This window comes from Lepidochelys kempii, chromosome 1 (genome assembly GCF_965140285.1).
Source record: "Lepidochelys kempii isolate rLepKem1 chromosome 1, rLepKem1.hap1, whole genome shotgun sequence".
NCBI classification, from domain to species: Eukaryota; Metazoa; Chordata; order Testudines; family Cheloniidae; genus Lepidochelys; species Lepidochelys kempii.
In genome coordinates this window covers 165423741-165443735 of record NC_136380.1, presented here as the reverse complement: position 1 = coordinate 165443735, position 19995 = coordinate 165423741, and the positions used below count along the sequence as shown (strand labels likewise).

The window sequence follows — 19995 nt, the reverse complement described above, 5'->3', positions numbered from 1 at the left end:
TTATATCCAACACTTTTGCCAATCTATAAACATTTCAATCATTTTCAGATGCTTATAGTTGGCGGATACCTGAAATCTTCTCCTGGCTCCAAACAGAGGGGAACCTTTCAGAAGAGGAGATGGCCCGAACGTTTAATTGTGGGATCGGTGCTGTCTTGGTGGCAGACAAGGAGCTGGCTCAGCAAGTTCTGAAGGATGTACAGAGGCATGAGGAAGCCTGGCTGATTGGAAATGTAGTCCCAAGCCACACAGGTTACTGGACCTCTTAACTTGAAATAAGAAAAATGGAATTCCATTCATTAGGGCCTGATCCAAAGTCCACTGAAATAATGAAAAGCCATTAATTGATTTAAATGGGGTTTGGACCAGGCCCTTAGAGATACCCTATTTAAGCTGTATACCGACACAAAGTAGATCATTAAGGATCTAATCCTGTGAGGTTCTGAGCACTTATTAGGAGACAACATGCTTTCACGTGCACTTCTCCTCCACTCCACACCCTGTAGAACTGGGTCCTTCATTCTTCAGTATAGATCAAGTGAGAAGTAATTTGTTACTAGAGATGAACCTTACTAAGTCAGTGGACAGAAATACCTGAGAAATTGCTTGAAACTTAGGCAAATCTCCCTACAGTGTCTACAGCCATATAGGCACTCCTAATGTTATGGCTGCAATAAAAGAATTATTTCTTTGGGTCATATTTTACCAACATTTTGACAACAAAACTCCCATATGACGATAGCAATAGTTATTTTGTGCAAAGTTTGAGGGTAGAAGATGGCTACTGTTACATGCTTGTATGTCTGCCAACTGGTAGTTAGATCATCCCCAGTTAGGTGAATCTCCATTAAGTAACTCCATCCACTTAGGTGTGCATGCAGTGAGACTTTCACCAGGCCCTTTATGAGCTGCAAGCTGCAGCTTTAGTAAGGGAGACATGAGGAAGTTTTGGTTCAGTTGAGATCACTTTTAGCATCCCCTGTAGGGCAGCACAAGGTTGGGAGGAAGGGAGGGTTTGATATGGGATGGAAGAGATCTGTTAGTACATCTTTACTATTTTAGGTCCCAGTCTTGCAAACTGTTACATGTGAGTAACTTTCCACATGAACTCAATGGGATTAGTTAAGTTATTCACGTCTATATTTCAAATATTGCATAAGTGTTGATGTTAGCATAAATTATCACTGATAGGTTTGCTTAGTTGATTCTAAATGGAAAGGTATTTTGATATTTTACTTTGAAGGATCTTCTCATGTCAAAGTCAAGAATCTCCTTAAAGCCTTGCAGTTAAAGAGATTGCAGTTTCTGCAGAATGCTGCTGATGTGGACAGTCACCTGCATGTCGAGCCCAAAAAAAGCAAAGTGAAAGTAGCTGTTCTCATCTCTGGAACAGGTGAGTTTGCATTTTTCATCGCACACAATGACATCCTAGCACATGAAAGGCCAAATTCAGCCCCACTGTAAGCATTTGCATCTCCATTTACTTTACTGCAGTTGTACTTTCTTAAACCAGGGCTGAATTTGACCAAAGATCAAAAAGATGTTCTGTACTAGCCAATGAAAAACATTACTTGTATGTCACAGGGTGGGTGGCCCTTCTATGAGGAGATAAGTCTTAGCCCATCTGTGACACAGTTGACTTGCCATCCCACACTGAGAGAATGAATTAGTCACATGACAGCCAGTCATGAGACTAAAGCAGCACTCTGGGAGGGTAGAAAAACAGAGACCTGTGGACAGCCAATGGGGGACTGCTGAGTGAAGCTACAAGAAGAGAAGTCTCCTGCAGTGATCCCTGAGGAAGGAACTTGGGGCTGGGTAGAAAGACCCAGCTGGAAGATTTGTTTTCCGTTTTGGGAGAAGGCCAAAAAGGCAGGCCAGGGCTTGTCTTCTCCATTGTCTCCAAGAACAAAGGAAGAGACAGTACCTCAGGGAGGAGGGGCTGTGCCCAGCTTAAGGCTCAGTGAAAGACTTTTTTGTGTTTGTTTGGAACTTTTTGTTAAAACCAGATCCCAGGATGGGCTGTTATTGGACTTGTGAAAGTCTCTTTATTTTGAGTTATTGAGTATCGGAGGGGAAACTGAGGCAGGGGATCACAGAGCCACCCTTGACCACAAGGGAGCATGTGGGAGGCAACTGACCTTGTTGCACACTGCTAATCAACAAATTCTTTAGTCCTTTTCCATTCGAGTGCTTGTTAAAGCAGATAGTATTTTCATGCATCCAAACACTTATGAAACATATGAGAGGATGCTAGTAACACATTGTCGCTTCCTTGCCAAATCAAATAAAACCCATGTCAGTAGTGACCACAAATTATTATCTAATGGTTGTTTGGTGAACTGATGTGGTGCTCTGTCTGATTCTCAGTGGACAGAAACCACCACCACCACGCCTGGCACTAGCTGGTCCCCCTACTGTCACTCTCAGGGCTGGTCTCCACTTGAAAAGTAGATCGACCCAGGGCAAATCCTGCTCTTGTCCATGTCTGTCAGGGTCAGACATAGTTGAACCATTATAGTTTTGTTGTGTGGAAAGGGGCAAGATTTGGGGAGTCTGCACCCACTGCATACCAGAGCCCAGCTCAGTGGCATGTCTTGCTGTATCCCGGTACCGGGGAATGGAGCAAGAGTGGATACATAGAGGGGGCATGCAGTAGTGTATGGGGCTGTTGCTGGTATGGGGTCCTGAAAGCAGTCTGTGGAGGGACTTAACCCTCATTACCTGTGAGGCAAGGGAAAGAACCCAGTTAGTCCTGCTCTGAACTTGTGGGTAACTAATTGCCTCCTGGCCAGAGAAGGAGGAGTCTTGTAAGTAGACTGAGGGAGGTTAGTTGGGGAGAGACTGCTGAGGAGACAGGCCTTTCTGGCAAGAAAACAAACAAATAAAAAAACCTCACCCCCTATCCCAGGGCTTCAAATAGGTTGGATACAATGGAGGGAGAATGCTACAGGAGCAAGTTAAGCTTCTGCAGGAGAAGCCCTGTGGTAGGGCCAGTAAGGGAACGACAGTAAAGCCCGATAGGAGCATAAGGGCAATATTTTTGAAGACTCATTTGGATTAGTTTGTGCTACCCTGGAAAGAGTTTAGACTCTTATGTGACTTGACTGAAGGGCCAAGTCATACAACAGCCAGAGGGGGAGTTGAGAGAAGATGGGGGCAGAGAGAGGCTAAGGAACTAGCCACTATGGGTGGCAGGGGGTGCAAGAGGCAAAGTCCCCTGCAACACTGCTTCCAAGGCACGAGGGGATGGTGGGACACACACGCAGCCAGAGAGAGACCTAGGGCACGGTGGATTCCTTCCTCTCTGCCCCACCATTAAACTCCCTGAGCCACACCTGGTTCCTTGAGTTGGTGTGTGGAAGGGGTGTGTTTATCCCTTAAGGCCTGACCGTAAGCAAACAATTCTTAAAAACTGTTTCTAAAAATAGTATGTGCATGAGATACAGCAGCCCTGTGACTGTGGTTAGTTCACACAGAGTCTACCTCTTTTAATATAAAGGTTTATTGGATTGTTTCATGTTCATGTGTCTGAAGTGGAGAGTATAATCCTTTCAGACAGAAATAATGCTTTAGATGCTGAACAGTACTTAGCAGCCTTGATCTCTTAGGGGCTTCTGGGAACTCCAGTAATGTATGTATGAAGTGGTGATGTATGTGGAGCCAAGACAATGCAGGTGCATTAAAATACATAGATAAAATAGAGAAGTGGCCATATTTTTTAGTAGGCATCATTTACTGCACCTGTAAAACTTACATGTGCAAACAACTATGTATAAGCGGACATTTACATGCACAAAAAGGAACTGATGCATCCAAATAGGACACTTACCTGAACCAGGCACTGTCAGCATGTATGAATGTGGCTTGTTCTGTGTGGAAATGGATGTGCCTACACAAATGTTGTGGGCTTAATAATGGCAGCCCATGGAAATGTTGAACATAGTTTATTTTGTGGACCCCAAAGACATAATTTGTTGTATTAAGTTGTTAGGATTTGTGTTCATAGTTCCTATCTCTTTGTAACAGATATTCTTTTTTGAGTCGTGTCCCTATGGGTGCTTCAGGTGTGCATGTGCCTCTCAAACCTTTGATCAGAGATTAAGTGTGGGCAGTGTGCGTTTAGCCTATGCATGCACCCCATGCCTCCTCATGCTAGACACCGAGGCTATTTTGGGATGCGCTCAGTTACTTCTCAGCCACCCTGGCCTGAGATAGATCCTTAGCATGTCAGCCTTAAGCGTGCTTCAGCTGTCTTTTATTGTACTTTTCTATAGTTTTGTTACTATCAGTTAGTCGTTAATAATTGTTATAGTTAGTTGGGTAGAGATAAGTGGTGAGAGGTGTGTTTTGCTCCTCTCTCCCCCCTCAGAGAGACTTATTTTTCCTGGCAGGGCATACCTGGCTTGCCACGCTTCAAATACTGTCTCTCTTGCAAAGAGGCTACACCTGTTAGAGACAGCCACTCGAAGTGTATCCATTGCTTGGGGGAGTCCCACCTCTCCCAGAAGTTCAACGTCTGCCTGGCCCTCGAGTCCAGGGCAAGGAAGAGCAGGGAGAATGAACTGAGACTGTTGCGGATGGAACACTCCCTTTGGCCAGCTTCTGAGTCAAGTCAGGAGACACCCCCTGCCCTGTACATCTGTCTCTGGACAGATCCAGTGTCCTTCAACCACAGCACAGCCTTCCCTTAATAAGGGGAAGACGTTGGAGGCTTCAGGGAAGACCTCTAAAAAGAGGGGCATGGAGGCTCATCTTAAGAACCCAGCTCCAAAAAAGCCCAGGTACCCACCAAGGTCTACAGTCTCAGAAGCTTCAACCTCTTGACTCTGCACCATTGAGTTGAAGGACCTCTCCTCCAGTTCTGGCTGGGCTGGAAGGACTTGGAGCTTGAAGAAGAGATACTGCTCCAACAGGGTCTCTGTACCCACCAGTAGAGACAAGGAGGGCAAGTGTAAGCGCTTCAGATTGGCACTGTCTGGCTGTTGGTACCTACCCATTTGGCACTTCAGTACTGAACGAGCAACTACACCAGACATCATCTGTGCATACGTCAGTATAATCACCATCAATAGCACCCTTGGCTTTGGCTACCATGTCTTCACCTACTGCATCAGCACTGATCTTCTACTTGCTTGTAATGGATGAACTGGAAGCTTCACTCATAGGTACTGAGAATCTCTGTATACCAAGACCCTGATCTCCAGACCACCATCCTCCAGTACCACAGGACTCTTCAGCCTTTTCTGTGGGTGCTCTTTCACTGGATGATATTGAGGATGAAGGAGACTTCTGGTTCGTCTCTTCTCTCTCTGTTCAGGATTCTCCAACATATCCTTTCAGGAACCCATTCTTTGACAGCCACAAGGATGTTTGCACTTGTCATAAAGGGTGGTGGAACCAACCCTGCATGCCACCCCACTCCCATATGGGACCTCCAATGGCCATACTGGGACCCTGGGCTGCATATTGGTGGCAACTCACTGGACCACCAGTACCACCTCATAAGAGGCCACAACTGTACATTCCTCTCCTCCCCTACTAGCCCGCAACCCCTAGGAGGAGACATTGAAGGAGCAGAAGGCAGGGGGGAGGCCATTCCTGAAACGCCTATTTCAGTGATGCTGGTTCTGGTGGGACCCAATTGAGAGTGCCAATGCAAGACAAATTGCTTAAAGCACAGGACAGTTACAGCCCAAGGCTTGGGTTTTTCCGCCTCTAAGGCAAACCAAACCAGCCAGACAGAGAGGACTTTGGTTTTATGGTTTTACCCCACTGGCTAACCACAAGTCACACAAGCAATTCCCTTAGACACTGCAGTTTCCCAGTATCACCACCAGTGCCACTCGTTATGGGGACAAATGGTTATGAAAACCAATACCCCAGTAAAAGAAAAAAGGTTCTCTTGATCCCAAAGGACCAAGCCCCAGACCCAGGTCAATATACAAATTAGATCTTACCCACAAATCATGCTGTTGCCAATCCTTTAGAATTTAAAATCTAAAGGTTTATTCATAAGAGGAAAAAAATATAGATGAAAGCTAGAATTTGTTAAATAGAATCAATTACATACTCATTTACCTTCTGAGACCTCCATTTGAACCTGAGGTGACCTGTTCTCTGTTCCATTTATCTATGAAGAGGGCCTTTTTAGTAGCCATCAGGTCAGCCTGTGAGATTGGGGAGATTGGAGCTTTGATGGCAGGTGTCCCCCCGCCCCCATGGTATTCAAGGACAAAGTGTCTTTACGTCCACATCCTAAATTCTTACCCAGGGTTCTGTTGGAATTCCACTTTAACCAATCCATTCATCTACCAGTATCTGTTACAAAGCCACAGTTCTCTGCAGGAGTCCCGTTTTCATGCACTAGATGTTAGAAGGGCATTGGCTTTCTGTTTAGATATGACCAAGCAACCTCAAAAGTCACGTAGGCTCTTCATCTCCTTCGCAGATAGATCCAAGGGGTCCACGAGCCCTGGTTAGATTATTGAGGTTAATATCTGGATGTATTATTGCTTGTTATGATGCAGGCATTCATCCCTCAAAGTGTGATAGCTAAGGCTATGTTTTAGTCACGGGTATTTTTAGTAAAAGTCATGGACAGGTCATGGGCAGTAAACAAAAATTCATGGCCCATGACCTGTCCATGACTTGTACTATATATCCCTGACTAAATCTTGGGGGAGGGGAGGGGAGGGTGGCCTGGGGGCTCTGCGTGCTGCCTCTGCCCTGAGTGCTGGCCCCACAGCTCCCATTGGCTGGGAACCACAGCCAGTGGGAGCTGCAGGGGATGCGCCTGCAGGTGGAGGCAGTGCGCAGAGCTGCCTGGCTGTGCCTCTGGCTAGGAGCTGAGCAATGTCCCTGCTTCCGGGGAGCCCCCCAAGGTAAGTGGCACCCAGAGCCCTCACCCTCACCCTCTCCCGTGCCCCAACCCCCATCCCGGAGCCCCCTCCCACACCCAAACTCTTGCTGCTGCTGCGGGAGAGGAGCTCGGTGGCCTGAGACTGCCCCAGCAGTGGCCGATGCAGCTTGTCCAGGGGCTGCCTGAGCTGCTCAGGCGGCTCCTGGCTAGCTGCACTGGCCACTGCAGAAGTCCTGGAGGTCCCGGAAAGTCACAGCATCCACGACCTCTGTGACAGACTCACGGCCTTAGTGATAGCACATTCGACCAGATCATAAGCAACATCCGAAGCGTTACTTTAGAACATGCCAGTATCTGAGATATGTAGGGCTGCTACATGGGCTTCAGTACACACGTTTTTTTGAAACATTACGCTTTAATCCATGCTGTCAGAGCTGGTGTGGCACTTGGTACTATAGTAATATCTTCAGTTCTAGACTTCGTGCCAAAGCTCCCTCTTCCCACTGGAGATACTGCTTGGAAGTCACCGGAAGTGGAGAACCCACAGGGAGACTGCTTGAAGAAGAGGTTACTCACTTTGTGCAGTGACTGCAGCTCTTTGAGATGTGTCCCCCTATTGGTGCTCCACTACCTGCCCTCTTCCTCATTTGCTTCAGACTGTTCCATATGGGACATTCGGGTGCAGAAGGAACTGAGGGTGGTTTGCCCATGCAACCCCATATAGCCTCAGTGTATGGCACGAGGAGGCATAGGGCATGTGTGGGGGCCAAATGGACCACTGCTAATGGAAATCTCTGATCAAGGGCTCAAGAGGCGCATGCGCACCAGAAGTGTAGCACCCCTAGGGGCACACATCTCAGAGAACATTAGTTAATGCACAAAGTGAGTAAAGTCTTCTTCAGCCTCCTGTTTATAAGACTACTTGTTCTTCTCTTTTAATTTGAGGTACAAACCTTGCAGCACTTATTGCATATGCAAAAGAACCAGCAAGCTGTGCACAGATAGCTCTTGTCATCTCTAACAAGTCTGGAGACGTGGAAGAATTGAGAAATGCAGCCCGGGCTGGGATTCCCACCAGGGTAAGGACATCCATTTCCTTTCAATCACCAGAGAAACAGCTACTGCTTTTACAAATCTGGAATAAGTTTTCTATAATAATTCTTGCCCCACATTTATTTAAACTTTTTTATGTTAAGTTGTTAGCCAAGTATAAAACAATCATAGAATCATAGAATATCAGGGTTGGAAGGGACCCCAGAAGGTCATCTAGTCCAACCCCCTGCTCAAAGCAGGACCAATTCCCAGTTAAATCATCCCAGCCAGGGCTTTGTCAAGCCTGACCTTAAAAACCTCTAAGGAAGGAGATTCTACCACCTCCCTAGGTAACGCATTCCAGTGTTTCACCACCCTCGTAGTGAAAAAGTTTTTCCTAATATCCAATCTAAACCTCCCCCACTGCAACTTGAGACCATTACTCCTCGTTCTGTCATCTGCTACCATTGAGAACATCAGATAATGACATCAGATAACTAAGATCAAATCCAAAATCATGAAGGACCTGATCCAATGCTCATTGAAATCTGTGGAAATCTTTCCATTAACGTCAATGGGCATTAAGACCCCAATTCAGTAAAGGATTGAAGTGTGTGCATTGAAATCAGTGGGACTTCAGATGTGTGCTTGCTTTGCTGAGACCCATGCAGCTTACACCTTTAACTGCAAAGAGGAAGAAGAAATCAATAAAATGTCATTTTTTTGGACCACATGTGCACACTTTCCCTTCCAATGCTGCATTTATCCATCCGCTTCTTGAGCATGTAGTGAATATCGGCATAAGAAGACCTATCTCTCACACCGTTCCCAATTACTTTCAATAGCAAAGTGAGTCTGATTCTGTTACTATTATTCAGATTAAGTAGAACCTCACTGCCCAAGGAGTCCCATTGAGTTCAATTGCATACCATAGGCATACAATAGAAAAAGAATTACACACATTGAGAACAGTGATACCATCTAGAGACTTCTGTCTTAAAACAGTGAGCCAAAAACATGTTCTTATAATAATATTTAAGATCCTGAACCATTCTCTGTTCATAGGGCTGTGGTCAGACAGTAATGAAGGACATAGTAGCATTTAGTGGTTCTCCCATGCATCTGAAAGTTTGAGCTAGCTCCCCCAAACTGTTAAACTGGAGGCTCATTAAATTTTCTCCAGCAGTATATAGGCTCATATCTGAAAACGTGTTAAGGGCCTTCAAAAGGTTTTCATGGGGAAGAGGAACACTTCTCCATCACCTATATTGTTGAAAGTCGTCTTGAATGGAATTGAAACACTTCCCTTGGGTATCTGGGTTTTGGTCTGGAGTAGGGAAGAACAGAAACTTTGCTCATCTTACACACAATGTCTGATCAGTCCAGTGTCTTTTAAAATAAACTCCCTGTTGCACAAGTCAATGACTGTAAAAATTATGGTGCTGCTTTTGGTGAAACCATATTGTTTTAAAGTAAATCCATTCACTTTATACGCATTCTTTATGTGCATCTGGATTCAGGATAGGAGTAAGAACTTTGTCAATCATATCTTCTCACATGAAAAAATCACTAGAAAACACCCTTTTAAGGAATACTGCTGCACTGGCTGGCAGGTGAACTTCAGTGATGCTATAGATCAGAGACTGGCAACCTTTGGCACACGGCCTGCCAGGGTAAGCCCCCTGGCGGGCCAGGCCGGTTTGTTTATCTGCTGTGTCCACAGGTTCTGCGGTTCGCCGCTCCCACTGGCTGCGGTTCGCCGCTCCCACTGGCTGCGGTTCGCCGCTCCCACTGGCTGCGGTTCGCCGCTCCCACTGGCTGCGGTTCGCCGCTCCCACTGGCTGCGGTTCGCCGCTCCCACTGGCTGCGGTTCGCCGCTCCCACTGGCTGCGGTTCGCCGCTCCCACTGGCTGCGGTTCGCCGCTCCCACTGGCTGCGGTTCGCCGCTCCCACTGGCTGCGGTTCGCCGCTCCCACTGGCTGCGGTTCGCCGCTCCCACTGGCTGCGGTTCGCCGCTCCCACTGGCTGCGGTTCGCCGCTCCCACTGGCTGCGGTTCGCCGCTCCCACTGGCTGCGGTTCGCCGCTCCCACTGGCTGCGGTTCGCCGCTCCCACTGGCTGCGGTTCGCCGCTCCCACTGGCTGCGGTTCGCCGCTCCCACTGGCTGCGGTTCGCCGCTCCAGGCCAATGTGGGCTGCGGGAAGCGGCAGCCCGCCCCGTAGTCCCCTGGCGGGCCACGGGCCAAAGGTTGCCGATCCCTGCTATAGATCTTTCCCATTTCTGCTTCCTGTGATTCTGTGAATTGCAAACACAGATTGATAGTACACATGAGCACTAGCAAGGCTATAATAACTTATTTTAAAATACTGGTATATTTTGGCATGAGCCTATTTTGATTTTCCTTTGTTCTCAAAGTAGTTACCCTCATTCTTACACACTGAGTTACTTTAGTCTTTTGGATTTGGTTGTTTTAATATTTTAGGTAGTTGACCATAAATTATATGGAAGCCGCTCTGAATTTGACTGCACAATTGACGGAGTCCTTGAAGAATTCTCTGTTGAACTGATCTGTCTCGCAGGATTTATGAGAATTTTATCCAGTGCTTTTATCAGAAAGTGGAATGGTAAGAAACCAGAATAAACAATTGTTAGCAATAGCTGTAAAAGAGGCATGAAAAATATCAATGCTTGGGGCCCATTCAGGAGCCTTGGGGCCTATCCAGTATCGCACACCATTACCACTACAGGGGAAGATTCTAATGCCTTTTGTCATATGGAGTAGCACAGTCTTCTGTATACAGTTGTATTTAAATCAGTGGGGAGTATTTTATGCTTTCATTCATGTAATTCATTCACTCAAATCAATGGGACTATGCAAAGGGTAAGATACTACCCAAAGAGCTAAGTTGCGCCCTGGGTATTGGGGTGGCAGGAGGGCAAAGAGGTATCCTGCATCATTGTAGCAGCAAAGGAAGGAAAGCAGGGTCTCCAGAGTCACTAAACTCCTCCCACCCCATGCAGGTGGGGGAAAAGGACTGGGGAGTAGGTGGAGGATTGGTTCTGTTCACTGCAATGCACCTGGTAGCATAGCTGTGCCAGTGTGTCAAGGGGCACATGCTGTGCTGGGTATAGACCTGGGGCAGTTACTCCTTCCCAAGAATAGCAGAGGAACTGAGAGTGAGACTGAATTCTCAAGTCCCTCCTGAGCTGCTCTATGAGCAGCAGAACAGTGCACTGCCCCTTACTCTGGGCTTGAGGTAAAACCATGATGGAGCCTAGAGTGAATAAGGCTATTAGAATCTGACCCACAGGGTATATCTACACTGCAACAAAAGACTTGTGGCACAGCCGTGGCTGGCCTAGGTCATCTGACTCAGACTGTGGGGCAAAAAATAGCATTGTAGATGTTTGGGCTTGGGCTGGAGGCCAGGCTCTGAGACCCTCCTCCTCGGGGGTTTTTGGAGTCTGGGCTCCAGCCTGAGCCTGAAAGTCTATACTGCTATTTTTAGGCCTACGATCCTGAATCAATTGATCCAGGCTCTGAGACTTAGTTCCATGGGGTTCTTACTGCAGTGGAGACGTACCCACAGAGGCCAAGTTTCCAGTCACAGATGGCGTCCGCCCAGCAGGGGCTGGGAATGCACACTCTTGAGCCGTGGAACCCTCTGTCCTGTTAACAATGGCCCAATTCCTGAGGCCTCAGTGAGAGTTTACTCACTTTTTATTCAGACCTTACTCAGACAACCAACTCCCCCCGTCCCCACAGGGAGTGATCTGTGTCACACTTTCCCATCTCTGTCTGCACTGGTACAATAGCAACCCTGCAGAGCGGGGTCTCTCTTTTCCAGCTCCCCTTATGCACAGAGTTGTGAGCTGGGTATGCAACTTAGGGGGTAGAGGGAACCTTATGACCCCTTCCTCCTATCTGTGGCCATGGAGGACAAGTGACTGCAGCAGCTGCTGTACTTCGTTATCCTTGTCCCTGGAAATGTAATATTTCCTAAACTTTTCCCTCAGATCTGGCCCTTCTTAGCCCCACCATCTATGCTTTTGCATTTTAACCCTCGTGCACCCTTAGTAAGTTCTGATTGCTGTTTGGAGCCTTCCAGATTGTTGAATGAAACCTGGTGCTATGAGCTCTTGCCGACAAATGTTTTATTACTTGACTATCATCTATGATTTTTATTTTAAAAGAACTTCAGCTTAATTTTTTTAAATGATTTTTAGGAAAAATTTTGAACATTTGTCCATCACTATTACCTTCAGTCAAAGGGAGAAATGCCCATAAGCAGGTGCTACAAGCAGGAGTCAAAGTCACTGGCTGTACGGTACATTTTGTACTTGTAAGTATTCTCCTGCCTCTAAGAATTGTTCTAACTCTAGGCAAATGATTATTGTATCACAATAACAAATTCATAAATGTTATCCAGATAACATGAGTGTAATGAACTTAGACCTGGAAATACTGGAATTATTACCAATAAAATAGGAAGAGTTGGAAGTTAAATTTCTGTAGGAAGATTAGCTTATGAATAGGAATGTGCAAAAATGGGCCCCAGTCCATTAAAGACCCAATGCATGCTTTACCCAATGCATGTGAATAATCCCACTGTTGCCCTTCCCAAGTGATCCATCCCTTTCAATTGCCTTATTTCTATTGCCCTGTTCTCATTCCCTCCCTCACCCTTCTTCCCTTCACAATAAAGGCTTGTCCCAGTCTTTTCTATCCTGAAAAACTGTCCATCAACTATCTTTTTGCACCTCCAACTTAACCCCCCCCCCCATTTCTCCCTTTTATCCCCACTCATTGAATGTGTGGTCTGCAATTGATGCATTGAATCCTTCTCCTCCATCCCTTCAGTCTCCCTTCTGCCATCTTCACACTACTGAAAATGTTCTCACTAAGGTGCCTAGTGACCTCTTCTTGGTCAAATCTCAAGGCCTCTACACCATCCACATCCTCCACATAAACCTTTCTGCTACTTTGGATGCTGTCAGCCATCTTCTCCTAACAGATTTATAAATATCTCCCACTTAGGAGGAAGCTAATACAGGAGCAATAATTCTCCAGGAACCTGTCTCTGTGAACACAGATGATACCGAGGAGACCTTGTTGGAAAGGGTGAAAGAAGCAGAGTGCCGAGCCTTTCCCGTTGCCTTGCAGCTGGTGGCCAGTGGAGTGGTGCGACTAGGAGCAGATGGTAAAACCTGCTGGAAACAAGGAACCCATAGCTTGACTCATTATGAAAAGCAAGATTGCATTTCCTCCAGTACTACGCTCTAGCCACAACAGTACAATAGGAAAAGGAGTGCTTGTGGCACCTTAGAGACTAACCAAGGTGCCACAAATACTCCTTTTCTTTCTGCGAATACAGACTAACACAGCTGCTACTCTGAAACAGTACAATAGGCTTCATTCAAACGAATGAACGTTCTACTCATTGCTCACTGGTTTTTCTCTGTCTGTTGTTTCTTCTGTCCTGATTTCAGGCAGACCAGTTTCATATCTTTCCTTTACAACCGGGATATATCTCCCCCAATCTAAAGTTTGTTACAGCTCCTTTGTTAAATCAGTGTTGGAATCTAAATTACCACCTCACATGTTGGGTTCCTGCATGTTCAGCTGTTTGTTAAAGGTGTGTGTGTATATGTGTGTGTGTGTATGTATGTGTGTATATATATGTGTATATATATACATAAAGCAAAGAATTTAAGGTGTGAAAATAACAATGGTTTATAAGGGAAATCTAGATGAATTCTGTTAAATACCAGTTTTGTCAGCATCTCCTTTTGATTGTTAATCTGATTCCAGAAAACCATGAGCTTCACAAATCAGCCCTATATGAATTGGGGCAAGCTACTGCTAAACATTCTACCCCAAGCATGGATCCAGTCAGATAATTCGGTCCCTACTTGACAGGTAAGGGGGATGGAAAAAAATTAGGCAACTTCTTAGGGGAAAAGTGCTAATTTTGTAGAAGGAGGTTGGTGTCTCTGTGAGTATTCTCCCCCTTTCATCGCCATAGTTGGAGGCTCCTGGGTGTGTGTCTGTCTTCTCCCTAGTGGGTCTGTAGCTCTATGTGATGGGAAGTGAGCCTGGTTGTTATGGCAGAGAAGGAGAAAAGAAGTGTTAGTTTGATCAGTGATCCACTCCATCTGCCTGTGATGTCAGAGCCAAAAATTAGCACAACTAGGTTTAGACATTAGTCATGTTTCTAGAATTAGGATCCAAGCTAGTGGTACTAGCAGTTCCTGGGACCCTGTTCTAAAATAGGTAGAAATGCAGCCAAAAAGTTGGAAGTGCCCAATTTTATGGAAAACCTTGAATTGTGTTTTCTGCAAAATTACCTAAGGCCCTCATTAAAGGTGGAGTGAGCTGACAAGCAGCAGATCCAAAAGCCAGCTGTAACAAGGGTAACTGACTTTGAGGGAAGGTTTTACAAAATGGATTACATTTTTATCAAGCAACCTTTATCTTGTTTAAGTTCTCAGGGAGAAGCTATTTTCCCTGATCTTTCCTTATCATGTAGGAGCATGTTTTGAAGGTATGTTAAAGCACAATCCAATTTCTTGAGCGGGAAGGGCAGTTTCCAAAGATTTTAAAACTTTACACAGGAGATTACCAGTATATATTGAAGAATCTTTTTGGATCTTGTTAAGGATAGTGAGAAGGACCAGAAATACACATTTTCCAGGTTTCTGATAGCAAGGAGAAAGAGGATGATTTCTCCTTTGAGTGACTGTGTGCACATACATTCCACTGTAAGGGCTTGTCTTCACTGCTGGGGTAAAACGATGTAAGTTATGCTACTCCAGCTACGTCCATGGGAGACGCTCTCCTGTTGACTTACCTTAATCTTCTTAGGGAGATGGAGTACTGGGGTTGACTGGAGAGCACTCTTCACTAGACCCACTAAATTGACCCTGCTGCATTGATTGCAGCAGTGTCATCTCCCTGTAGTGAAGACCAGCCCTAAGTGTGTGCATGCCCAATGTACTTGAGACAGACTTTTGCCACCCATTCCAGCAGACAGTGCACAGGTCCCCCACTATTCTCCTTCCCTGAGCTGAGGGTATAAAGGACATGATAGCCACCCCTCTCCATTCCTTCTTACCACTCATGGCGGGAGTCAGAGCTCCCTGTCGCCCCTGAGATTCAGTTAACCAGCCCTTTAGAGGCATTCTTGTATTATATATATTTAGTGTTAGTAAATACCAGATCAATTAACTGGGCAAAGATCCCCAATTTCAAATAACATGCCATGTGCGTGGCCATGATCCTGGCTAGCGACAGACATAAAAGTTGCCTTATCTGCTTAGGCAACAAATGTGAGGCACAAATGGCTTCTTTGTACCTCCTTCCCAACCAGAACAAAGAAACAAAGGGATTTCTGCCTTAAAGTAAGTCTTCTGGTAAAGGCGATGCATCCCTCATCAGAGCCCAACCCTGATCGTGAGAGGACAGAAGGTTGGTCTGTGAGGAGTGCCCCATTGGCAGCCTCTGCTTCCAAGCCAAAATCTGGAGAGAAATGTTACTCGTCATGTTCTGTGGCCTCCTCAAACTTTTCCAAATCCTCCTCCTCATCCTCAGAGACTGACAAACCATCAAAGTCTCATTCTTCCTCTCACAGAAAGTCTCTGAAATTTGAGGTCTGGTCATAAGCACCAATACTCCCCAGCATCATTGATGGCCCTGCTGGTGCCAGAGTCAAAGACCAATGCCTCCTGCCTACCAGAGAGATCTTTGAGGCCAGTGCTGTTGGGTCTGGCACCACCAGCGTTAGCAGCTTAGCACTCACCTCTGATATTGGTGCTGTCGATGCTGCAGGCATTCTTCAACTATCTTTTTGTCTCTTTCTCCCCTGGACTTTCTCGTTACATCAGCTGATGCCAACCTTAATGCCTTCAGCTTCATCGGCACTGCCAGCACCAGCAACTTCGCTTACCGCCATGGTTGCGGCAGTTCAATCTACTTTGTCTATGGGTGCTGCGCTGTCAACACTGACTCACCTGTCCTGCATTCTGACTGCCTTGTCCACCAGCACCATTGGATACATCTTCGAGTGCACTACCTTTGGGACAACACCGTATGTTGCTGGTGCTGAGATCTTCCACTGATGCCTATGGGGATCGCTCCACCATTTACTGAAGAGTTTTGTGTTTCCTCCTCTTCAGACCCGTGAGAGAACCATACCTCAGGCCTTCATACAGACAACATTGTAGAGAGACTCAAATTAGAGCAAGAACATTATTATAAAGATGTCCCAGTATGGTGCCATCCACCGTGGGCAGTACAAAGACTGGACAGTCCTCCTTGGCCTCCTTCGTCATTTTCAAGACTATCTAGGTTCCTATTGGCCACTCAATCAAAAGAGAGTCCCCTCCTCATGTACCTAATAGTGCCTAGAGACAATCCTCTTCCAAACACACAACCACCGGGTCTGTTGAAGCCAACAGACCCAGAAGAAACTAAGGATATTCCTGCCCTCCACCGCCCCAGTATTTCTTCCTTTTCTCCAGTCGACATCACCTATGCTTGGAGGACTTTAAAGTTTTTCAGGACCTCATTAGGAGCCTGGCCACATTTCTGGGGCTACAGGCAGCACTCATGCAAGACAATCTGCACAAACTATTAGATGTCTCTCAAATTCCCACTCCATAATGTATTGCCCTTTCCACAAATGAAGGCTTGTTGGATCCCCCAAAGACCCTTTGGCAGACACCAGCCTCTATACCTCTCACTGTCAAATGGGTGGACAGATACTCTAATTTTGGCTAGGGGACTATTTCTTTACAGAGTGGCAAACAAGCATCTGACACAGCCTCACCCTAAAGCTACCCCCCCAAAAATAAGGAATACGAGACTGGACCTCTATGAGCCTTCAAATTAGGGTGTCAAATTAGACATTGTTGTCCAAATATACCTTATTAACAGGTCAACAATTTCAAAATTTTTGGACAAACTATCTCAGGAATACAGGGATCAGTTTTTGGTCATGGTATCAGAAAGTTATCTCACCGCTTGCATGTCCCTCCAAGGAGCGATTGGCACGTCAGTGCATCATGTTCAGTGGCTATGTAACCCTTCTGCCCGGGGGAGCCAGCCGCAACCAGGGCTGGGTTCAGTATCTAGGGATTCCTTTCCATTGATACAACACAGAACCGGCTTGAGCCCCCACCCAGTAATCTGGGAAAATTACAAACCACCCCGGGCGCCTCTGAGAGGCAATATTTCCCACTCGCAAGCACAGAGTCTGAGTGTAGTAAATAAACTTTTAATAAAAGGAGGGAAGTAACTGGGTGTTAATTTGGGAAAACACCGCAAACAGAGTTCATAAACATAAACCATGAATAAAAGACCCAACCCCAAGTAAGTTGGGCAGTGTCCTTTTCCCCTCTGGTTCTTAAGTCCAACAACCTAAAAGTCCCTTTCATGTGCCCAGCCCTTCTCTGTACCCCACTCACAGTTTTTGTCCTTGGTCAGTGCAGATCCAGAGGTGCATCTGCAGAGTTCACCTCCCCCCTGGATGGGGTAAAGAGGTACCTTACTCGCTCCACTGCTTGGGTACTCACTCGCTGCCCACCACCCTGCTGGCTGCGCCTGCTCACTGCTCTCACTGTGCCTCTCCATCAGCTGCCCTGCTCGCTGCCTGCTCTCGCCATGCCATCAGCTGCCCTGCTGGCTGCTTGTCGCAGCTCTTCACTGCTGCCCACCATGCCTCTCCATCAGCCGCCCTGCTGGTCATTCATCACGCCTCTCCGCAGCACCAGCCACTTGTTCACCAGCTGACTGTCAGTCACCTTCTGCTGCCTCTCTGCTGTGGCATCTGCACATCAGCTCTTTGCCGTCCAGGCAGAAACACTGCCCCATCTCAAGTGATTTCAGCTCTCAGTGATTTTTAGCTCTTAGCAGGCAGAAGCATAGTCCTACCACAACTGATTTCAGCTCTGATTGGACATTTAACATAACAAAGAGGCTCGTAATTAAGCCTATTCAGCTCTAGCTCTATTCTTTGAACAGTGGGGTGGAACAGCTTAAATCAGTCTAGGGAGGGCCCTTGATAAGGGTGTCCACCCCTTTTACTTTCACAGGGCTCTGGCATTCCACCCCCTGGCTTAACGATGTCCTTTCAGCTAAAGGTGACACCCCCCCTCTCCCCAATATGGGACAGGTTAAGCATAGTCCTGCTTCCCTGTATTCCCACAGTAATTACAACATTTTGGTAACAGCATTTCACTACCCCTGCATTCAGTACTAATATGATTTGTACCCAACACCAGCCAAAATTGGTTACTTTGACACGGCTCTATGTGCTGAATATCTAAGCTGAGCAGGAGCAAACTGTGTTTACATAAACACACTCAAGTCTCTTCCCCCTCCCAGCTAGCTGTCAGGGAAGCATTCATTCAGACCTGGCTTACATCTACATCCATTTCAAATGAAACACTCTTCTTGATGGCAGGCCTCTGGCACCCCCAAAGAGTTGCAAAATAAAATCACTTTAGATAAGCTATTACCAGCAGGGGAGTGGGGTGGGGGGAGAGACCACCTTTTGTAGTGGTAAACACCCATTTTTTCATGCTTTGTGTGTATAAAAAGATCTTCTACACTTTCCACAGTATGCATCCGATGAAGTGAGCTGTAGCTCACGAAAGCTTATGCTCAAATAAATTGGTTAGTCTCTAAGGTGCCACAAGTACTCCTTTTCTTTTTGCGAATACAGACTAACATGGCTGTTACTCTGAAACCTGAAAATAAAATACAAGATCTACCATTTGGAGATGCTAAACTGTTTTCCCAGAAGACCTATGATATGGATGCAGATGTTGAAAGACTCTTGTGTGACCCTTCATTTGCTGGGTGGAAGCAGTTTAAGTCCCAAACGCAGTACAGACCCTACTATCAGCAGAGACTTCAGGATGTGTCTAAAAGAAGGTCCCTGGATTGGTGGTTAGAACCTTTCCTACCAGAACCAACTGTGACATTGGCAACACATGTCCACCAAGCACTGTGGGGGAGGGTCATTTGGGTCAATTTCAGGCTCAAGTACTTTAGACACCTTAGGAAATTTCATTACAAATAAATGTGATGGAATTTCACACTATTCACCAGACCTGCAAAATGTTCATTTCCACCATCAGAGGCTAGGTGGTTCAGGTTCTCACAGTACATTGCTAGATTTTTAATCTGAGAAAGCAGGGAGGTGCAAGGTTGTCTCATTTTATGCCAAGATGCAATCTACTTGTGGTACTTTAGTATAAAGGACAATATCTCACTAACGGCCTTTCAAGAGTGAGGAGCACTATTCCATATTGCCTCGACTGGAACTTCATAGGCCACCATGAGTGGTCAATAAAGAGGGTCATTCTGCAGCAGGTCTTCCATCAGTGGGGATACCTAGTAATAGATCTCTTTGCAACCAGTGCAAGAGGTTCTTTTCCAGAGTAGGTAACAGTCTGGGTTTTGTGACCAGGTGCCTTTCTTCTTCCCTAATCAAGCTATCTGCTATACACATGTACGTGTTCCCTCTGATTCTGAGAGGGATCAAGAGGCTAAAAAGAGACAAGGCAACTTTAATCCTCATAACCCCTGCCTGGCCAAGGCAGTACTGATGCACCAATCTACATCAACACTCAATTCATCCACCCACACCTCTGCCTTTGGTCCAGGATATCTTGTCTCAAAACCAAGGGAATCACTGCACTGCAGCCTACAGTCCCTTCATCTTTACAGCCACGGTGCTGCCTGGTGAATAACAGAAACAGTTCCATCAGAGCCACATATGTAGCAAAATGGAAAAGGTTTTTATCTGGGTGGAATCTTGTCAGTTATCACCAGATTGTACAGAAATTAGATTTATATTGGACTACTTATTGCATCTGAAATTCTCTGATCTCCATCAGTTTAGTGGGAATCCATTTAGCAGCCATTTCTGCAGGACACCCACTAGTGGAGGGGTTTTCCATCTTTTCATATGGATTGGTTTCTAGATTGATTGATTTATTTACTTAAATTCTTATCCATGTGTTACTCTACGTCTGATCCAGTATCTTTATGGGACCTGAATTTGGTATTATCTTTTTCGATGGGTTCCACCTTTT

The 19995-nt window shown here is 46.1% G+C and overlaps 1 protein-coding gene across 1 annotated transcript in view; it reads left to right on the top strand.

The window, feature by feature from the left end:
• The window catches only part of LOC140905371 (trifunctional purine biosynthetic protein adenosine-3), a 40271-nt gene extending 27094 nt beyond the window's left edge, over positions 1-13177 (top strand). The window contains exons 16-21 of the mRNA XM_073328579.2: positions 49-252; positions 1244-1393; positions 7808-7941; positions 10376-10517; positions 12121-12236; positions 12932-13177. Of these exons, the coding sequence (XP_073184680.1) occupies positions 49-252; positions 1244-1393; positions 7808-7941; positions 10376-10517; positions 12121-12236; positions 12932-13177 (992 nt within the window). The remainder of the gene's footprint in view (positions 1-48; positions 253-1243; positions 1394-7807; positions 7942-10375; positions 10518-12120; positions 12237-12931) is intronic.
• Positions 13178-19995: the final 6818 nt, after the last annotated feature.